This window comes from Helianthus annuus, chromosome 17 (genome assembly GCF_002127325.2).
Source record: "Helianthus annuus cultivar XRQ/B chromosome 17, HanXRQr2.0-SUNRISE, whole genome shotgun sequence".
Taxonomy (NCBI): Eukaryota; Viridiplantae; Streptophyta; class Magnoliopsida; order Asterales; family Asteraceae; genus Helianthus; species Helianthus annuus.
In genome coordinates, this window is record NC_035449.2 from 39,559,291 (window position 1) to 39,567,729 (window position 8,439).

Genomic DNA, 8,439 nt, shown 5'->3' on the forward strand with positions numbered 1-8,439 from the left:
AACAAGTGAACATCCTCATAAACTATGACATGCCGGATTCTGCTGATATATATCTTCATCGTGCCGGATAAATTAGTTTTTTTTTTATTTATTTTTTAGTTATAGGGGTAATTTGGTCATTTAACAAAATTTAACAAAAAAATTCTAACAGTGTTAGAAATTTGGACTCAAATGGTTAAAGAAAATGTTTATGGGGACTCAGGTCGTTAAACTTTTTGCTTTTGGACTCAACTAGTTAAACCCATAAAACACAGGGACTCAAAAAGTAATTTACCCTAATAATAATAAGAATAATAACGACGACGACGACGTAACCATATATTAGAAGTCTATACTGATTATATAAGTTAACAGTATAAATCCATACACAACCATGGAGTCCAGATTCAGACAACGGGAACAAACAAAAATTGATTATTATGAGGTAGATCAACACCAACAAGGAGACTAGAAAATGGAAATGCAATCCACCATATATGTCAAAACAACCCCATCAATAGTATAAATGGTTAAAATAAACAAGGCCCTTTCTCTCTATAAAAGCAAGCTGGCAATCAAGTATAGATACACCAACAGTTGATAGTAACTCCCAAGAAAACTTCACCAAGTAATCATGGCAAAACCTCATGTTGTGGTGATACCTTACCCTGCACAAGGCCATGTAATTCCTATCTTGGAGCTTGCTCAACGATTAGTCCAGCAAGGAATCAGAGTTACATTTGTCAATACAGAGTTTAACCACAAGCTCGTGACCAGCAATTGGTTAGACAAAGACAGTTTTGGGGGTGTGATGCAGATGGTCCCTATCTCTGATGGTTTAGAACCATGGGAGGACAGGAGTGACCTTTGTAAGTTGACCTTGTCAATAATGCAAACCATGCCCCACAAGCTTGAAGAACTAATAGAGACCATTAACAAAGAAGAGAGCAGTAAAGTTAGTTGTGTTATTGCTGATGATTGTATGGCATGGGCCATACAAGTGGCGAAGAAGATGGGAATTGGTAGTGCAGCCTTCTGGCCTGCCTCAGTTGCTACATTGGCCTCCATTTTCTCCTTTCAAAAACTAATTGATGATGGCATTATAAACGAAAAAGGTGAGACATGCATGGTTATATATAGGTGACAGTTTTTGATCCACTTTATACAACATGAACTATACATAGTACAAATTATATTACATATTAAAACATATGGTGTACATAGTAATTGTAATCATGCACAAATCACCTCTCATTTACTTATAGATTATTTAACTTTAGGTTGTGTTGTGTTTATCTTAAACGGGTTGAATACAAAAATTATCTGCAAGGGAAACAAGACAAATGGGTTAAAAGAAATGGCGGATCCCGAATTTTTATTTGAAATTCACACAACCTCTTAATTAACATATTTATTATTTATATAGAAAAGAATGGAATGAGTTATAACAGCTTAATCAAATCTACACGATCTTTTTCGTTTCAGCCCATGTTTAAAAAGACCCATTTCAACCTGAACTCGTTACCTAACTTGCCACACATGTGTTAGAAATATTATTATTATTTTGTTAAACTTTAGTTATGTAATTAATTATTAGAACCGATAAGTTATGTACTCGTTATTAGAACCGTTAAGATAGGATGATATGCGGATTGACGATAAGCGGGTGATCAAATCATCATGGCAGTTACCCGCCAAAAGTAACCGCCAAAATCTGTATGTTTAAATAATGTTTTGCCGGGAACTATTCCGGGCTATGAAGACAATTTGTATCTAACAAACTTGTCCGCTCAATCCTTCGTTTCTCTCTTCTCTGCAAGTTCAATACTTGTTTGTTGTTTAGATATTTCATGATGTCTGTTTTCCGTTCATGTTCTTCCGCTGTTAATAACGTTGGTGATCCGGTTAATCATCATCATCATAATGTTCAGTCGGATTTCCAACATAGTGGTATCAGAGCCACTCATGGAAAACAAACCGAAATCAATGAAACCACTACCACTCTTCCTTGTCAACATTGCACCGATGAAATTGCTGAAAGGAACAAGCGTAACCCTCGTGTACGACTTTGTTACTATTGTCACTCACCAGGCCATCAGATTTACAACTGTTTGGCAAAAGATAATGATGAAACATCCCAACTGTTAAAACAGGCGATCAATGTTGGGATCAGACGGAAAGAAGAAGATGTTCACTGCAATGAAGAGATGATTGTCTCCGGCACCGATGGCGGACAATGGGCAGGAATATGGTATGTTAATCCGACGTTCAATCATCATTTTTCCGGTAATATAAATACTTTCAAAAGGGTAAAACACATGATGGGTGTAGAGACAAGATCGGGTATGAACAATTTTTTGTTTATAAGAGGAGTTGGGTCGGTTGATTTGAAAACAGGGAATGAAACGTTAAACATTCAAAGTGTATATTATTCACCGGAAATTGATCGTAATGTCTTAAGCCTTGATCAACTTACATTACAAGGTTTTACGGTCAAAAGATCCGGTGATAAATGTAAGATATACCCCATGTTTTCAACCCCGGTGATAAACTCAATAAATGATAAAACTGGCTTGACAAAGGAAGAAGAGTTGGGTGAAAATGAGAAACGAAGATTGCAGGAAATGGGAACCGTAGATGAACAATTCAAAGAAGAATATCTGAATTCTTACTTTGAAACACTAAACGTTTCGGATGAGAATGAATACGATTGGAATCTACTAATCTTGAGGGCATTAGAATTTAACGAATTTGCAGATTGCAAAGCGTTAATAGACATGCTCGATGACAGAGAATATGTCTTCAAATACAAAGTAGATCTCCAAAAGAAATTCGAGGAAATGGTTCGGTGGTTCTTGAAGGTATACATGGGGATTACATCCAGGCCAATCCCTCCTTATTCTCCGAACCGGAAGAAGATTGATTTGTTAAGTTTGTTTATCTTGGTCATAAGAGACGGAGGATACAGAGAGATTACTACTGAAAACACGTGGCCGATTATCGCTAAAGACTTAGGATTTGAATATCAAGATGGAGACTATATAAGGATCATATACGCTATGTATCTCGACGTTTTGGAATATTACTATAAGTTCAAGTCAGTCCAAGAGGAAGTTCATGTAAAGGAAATGATGAATAATGAAACAGAAATCAATGGAGGTCATCACAGGAGAACGAAGAGTGCAGAAGCTGCAGAAATCCACAGTCATGGAGATGGAACACAGTATGCATTGTTTACTCGAAAGGGCAGCGAAGATGATTGGAATGTACACAAGAAAAGGAAGCGTTTCAACTTTGATCATGCGAAGAAAGCTGTGGAGGATGCAAACCGCAGTGTTATGCAGAATAATTACAACATAACCAAAGTTTAAGGGGGTTATGTTAGAAATATTATTATTATTTTGTTAAACTTTAGTTATGTAATTTAATTATTAGAACCGATAAGTTATGTACTCGTTATTAGAACCGTTAAGATAGGATGATATGCGGATTGACGATAAGCGGGTGATCAAATCATCATGGCAGTTACCCGCCAAAAGTAACCGCCAAAATCTGTATGTTTAAATAATGTTTTGCCGGGAACTATTCCGGGCTATCAAGACAATTTGTATCTAACAAACTTGTCCGCTCAATCCTTCGTTTCTCTCTTCTCTGCAAGTTCAATACTTGTTTGTTGTTTAGATATTTCATGATGTCTGTTTTCCGTTCATGTTCTTCCGCTGTTAATAACGTTGGTGATCCGGTTAATCATCATCATCATAATGTTCAGTCGGATTTCCAACAACATGCGTGTTGCCATCTTCAATATATTTCATTAAAAAAGAGAATGAAAGATGTCAATTTAATCTTTTTTAACGTTTATGTAGGCATACCTCTAAAAGATCATACAATTCAGCTATCAGAAGCCATGCCTCCTATAAAATCTGAGAACCTCGCATGGGCGTGCTTTATGGACGTGGCTACCATAGAAGCCAGCTTCCAGCTTGTAAAAGAAGCTGAAGAGGCTTATAGATTGACAGAATGGTTTATATGCAACTCAACTACTGACCTGGAGGCTGCAGCATTTAGCATGTACTCGCAGTTGAGGCCAATAGGCCCTCTTCTGGCAAGCAACCGACTTGCTGACCAGGCAGGCCACTTCTGGCAAGAGGACCCAACCTGTTTAACATGGCTTGATCAACAACAACCATGTTCAGTCATTTATATTGCATTTGGGAGCTTCACTATTTTCGACCAAACTCAGTTTGAGGAATTGGCACTTGGTCTTGAACTTAGCAACAGACCATTCTTGTGGGTGGTGAGACCAGGTATGACCAAGGAGACTACAACTAGTTATCCAGATGGATATACGGAAAGAGTAGGCTCTCGAGGAAGAATTGTGAGTTGGGCACCACAACAGAAAGTCCTAGCTCACCCTTCAGTAGCATGCTTCATGAGTCACTGTGGTTGGAACTCTACTTTAGAAGGTGTCACAAACGGACTTCCTTTTCTGTGTTGGCCATACTTTGCTGATCAGTTTCACAATGAGACTTACATTTGTGACATGTGGAAGACTGGGTTAAGGATGGCAAAGGATGACACTGGTATCATTACTCGAGGAGAAATAAAAAGTAAGTTGGAGGAGTTGCTTAGCGGTGAAACATACAAACTTAAGGCTTTGGATATTAAAGAAAAGGTTACAAGTAGCGTCATAGAAGGGGGTTGCTCACACAAAAACCTTAGCAATTTTATTGAATGGGTTAAAGAGAGATGAAGATAATTATCATATGCAATATGCCATATTACTATTAAATAAAATCACATCATCAAACCTAAAAAACTCTTTATTCTCTTGTTAAGTGATAATCAGTTCAGTTTAATGCCCTGAAATTTCTACCACAATATGTTTCAATTTATGTATTTATAAGGTGCAGTGCTGCTTTAAGAACGTGGTCTACTGTGGGATGATGTATCATTTTCCTATTTCTGGATGTCTTTATTTGGTTTAATGAATTCCTGATGGCGTTAAAAATGTGTATATATGGTGTCTTTCCATCAACTTTTGACCATTAATCTTTGATTTCTTTGTGTGACTTCAACTTTTTACCAGCATATGATTTTTTTCAAATCAATTTAAGTTGTGCAACCTAATCTATCAACAAAATATTTGCCTGGTTTATGTTAACAAAAGCTTCCATACATTGTTTACTACATAGTTTTTCAAGTATTTTTGGTGACAAATGTGTACTTTGAGCAACTAAAGCAGTTGTTGGATTGTTGCATCAGTTGTTTGCAAGGCCATCATTAATACAGACTCTTTTGTTTCCTCAGCATCATTTTCAAAGGATGAGGGTATTGACACACCCCTACTTTTTGAGTGCACACCCCCCTCCCCTCCCGAGGTGGCATATAGGGCAATAAGGGGAGTATATAGTGTGAAACCAATTAATGTGCCAGAAAAAAGGTTTTGATAACAGTGGCGGACTCAGAAATTTTTTCATGGGGGTGCGAAACATTTTTAAAAATTTTAGGCCACTTGGTATATAAGTAAAAAAATCGGTTCGTATCAGGTCGGATCGGGTCATGTAAAACAAACGAACATCAAACTAAATTTATATAATCATAAAAAACATGTCAAACCTTGTTACAAACATAATTAAAACGTCGACGTCCAACGGGTTTTCATTTTTTGAAATATATCCAAAACATCATCTAAAACTAATTTCTTAAGCAATTCTTTCTCTATATAACATAAGTTCATCACTCCATAACATAATGTTTCAATTTTAATTTTAATTTTCAAATATTCAAGCCCTAGAAATCATAACGTAAGTTGTAATCACCCTAAAAATATATAAACAACATAATCACCCTAAAAATTATCTAAACAACCATAAACAACGTCAAAACACACAAAATTTCAAAACTATTTAACAACTTTATTACCCTTTTTTCTCCTATAATATCAACAAAAATCATCAAATAACAAAGAAACTTACCCGTGTTCGGATTCCGGTTAGATTTGGTGTCAAACAACAGTGGTATGGTGGCTGATTACGGTGGTCGTCGGCTGCTGGACTGTTGTCGCTAGGTGATGTTGTTCGTTGGCAGTGCAGGGACGCAAGAGAGAGAGAGAGAGAGCGGGAGAGAATTTCTAAAGATTTTGGGCTTTAATTATTTTATTATAGTTTGAAATATTGTAGGGCTTGGTTAATGGGCTAAGACTTAGTGGGCTAAGCTAGTTAGGAATTATAAGTGGGTAAAGGTATGGGTATTTGGGTTTAGTTAGGTATTAAAAGTTATATAATTTAGGTAGTATTTTTTTAAAAAAATAAGAGTTTACTAAAAAAAATAAAATATAAATTGATAACACTTTTTACCTAAGGGGTGCGGACGAAAAATTTCAAGTGTGCGGTCGAAAAATTCCATGGGGTGCGGACGAAAAATTTCAAGGGGTGCGGACGGGATTTTCGACGGAACTTAGCACTAAAATTTTTTTTCCCCGGGGGTGCGCCCGCCCACCTTGAAATGTGATTGGGTCCGCCCTTGTTTGATAAGCCTCTCATTGCTCTATGAGAGACATATAAGGTTGTGGTAGTTGGAGCATTTATCCCTATATGCCTCTCATTGAGCAATGAGAGGCTTATCGACACGACTTTTGATGAATTTAAGGTATAATTACTGACATGAAATGAGTTCAGTCTGAAAAAGCGTGAAAGTGACCTATACGACCCTTATCGACCAAGAATGTTTATTTACCCAAGCATACATGATTTATTTGATTCAAAATTTTTCAAACTCATAATAATAATAATAATAATAATAATAATAATAATAATAATAATAATAATAATAATAATAATTAAAATAATAATATTAATAATAATAATAATAAGAATACTTAATAAAAATAACATATGCACATTTAAAACGATGATATAACTAGACCCGGCAAACGGGTCGGGCCGGGGTCGGGTAGGGTCATGGGTCAAAGACCCTACCCGACCCCCGGCCCGACCCGTCTGCCGGGACTAGTTATAACATTGTTTTTTTAAATATGCATATGTTTTTTATTAAGTATTATTATTATTATTATTTATTTTTTATTATTATTATTTAAAACTTCATATTTTATTAAATGAATTGTGTGTATTATAAAATATCAAATTTTTTATTTATCAAACTTACTTCCCATTTGTTCGATGGTCCGGAGGTTTACCCGAACCATTCAATTTTATCGATCGCTTATGTCGAAGGTGTTTATTTCATTGTGGCTAAGTTAACGGGATGATTGCCCGATGCCGGTACGAAATGGACTTTGAAATACCTCACCAAAGTATACAAGCTATGGAATGGGTGACAATGTACATGTCTCGTATTACACAGGGTAGGGCATTACATGGTAGTAATAGAACTTCACGAAAAACAATTTGTTAACTTGGCAAAGGTGTAACATCCGTGAAATATAGTGTATGCAACAATTTTTTTTATAAAAATAATATTAATTAAGGTGTTTTATAACATAAAAACACTTAATTACCACAATTTTTTTCTTTAAAATTAATATCATATAAGTCGTATAGGGCAATGAGACACATATACAACTCCTAAAATGTGCTCATTGACCAATAAGCCTCCTCAGGTGGACACATTATGAGTGTCTCATTGACTAATAAGCCTCCTCTGATGGTTTCAACTTTTCTAAAGGTGGAATAGTTTAACCACGGGAGGCTTATTGGTCAATGAGACACTCATAATGTGTCCACCAGGGGAGGCTTATTGATCAATAACAATAATAAATAATAATAATAATAATAATAACAATAACAATAATAATAATAATAAATAATAACAATAATAATAAGTAATAACAATAATAATAATAATAATTAATAATAATAAAAATAACAATAATAATAATAAATAATAACGGCAATAATAATAATAATAAATAATAATGATAATAATAAATAATCATAATAACAATAATAAATAATAATAATAATAACAATAATAATAATAACAATAATAATAATAATAAATAATAACAATAATAAATAATAATAACAATAATAATAATAAATAATAATAACAATAATAATAATAATAATAATAATAAATAATAATAACAAAAATAAATAATAACAATAACAACAATAAATAATAAATAATAATAATAACAATAAATAATAATGATAACAACAACAATAATAATAATAATAAATAATAAAATAATAATAAATAGTAACAATAACAACAATAAAGAATTTCATGAAAAAGAATTTGTTAACTTGGCAAAGGTGTTAGTAGATGTATCGTATTACACAGAGTAGGGCGTTAGTAGATAGTAATATAACTTCATGAAAAAGAATTTGTTAACTTGGAAAAGGTGTAACATCCGTGAAATATAGTGTATGCAACAATTTAAAAAAATATTAATTAGGGTGTTTTATAACATAAAAACCCTTAATTACCACATAA

At 34.2% G+C, this 8,439-nt stretch overlaps 1 protein-coding gene across 1 annotated transcript; it reads left to right on the forward strand.

Annotated features, from left to right (window-relative positions):
- The first annotated feature begins 381 nt into the window (after positions 1 to 381).
- Positions 382 to 4,971, forward strand: LOC110925702 (UDP-glycosyltransferase 83A1). The gene is made up of 2 exons (XM_022169574.2): positions 382 to 1,094; positions 3,846 to 4,971. The coding sequence occupies exons 1-2, from the start codon at positions 614 to 616 to the stop codon at positions 4,730 to 4,732; spliced, it is 1,368 nt and encodes a 455-aa protein (XP_022025266.1). The 5' UTR covers positions 382 to 613; the 3' UTR covers positions 4,733 to 4,971.
- The last annotated feature ends 3,468 nt before the right edge of the window (positions 4,972 to 8,439 follow it).

Bases quoted from the DNA above. Each gene is read 5' to 3' on its own strand.
- LOC110925702 (XM_022169574.2), top strand. From the start codon at position 614: ATGGCAAAACCTCATGTTGTGGTGATACCTTACCCTGCACAAGGCCAT. The intron at 1,095-3,845 runs GTGAGACATGCA...ACGTTTATGTAG, and splicing joins TGGCATTATAAACGAAAAAG to GCATACCTCTAAAAGATCAT.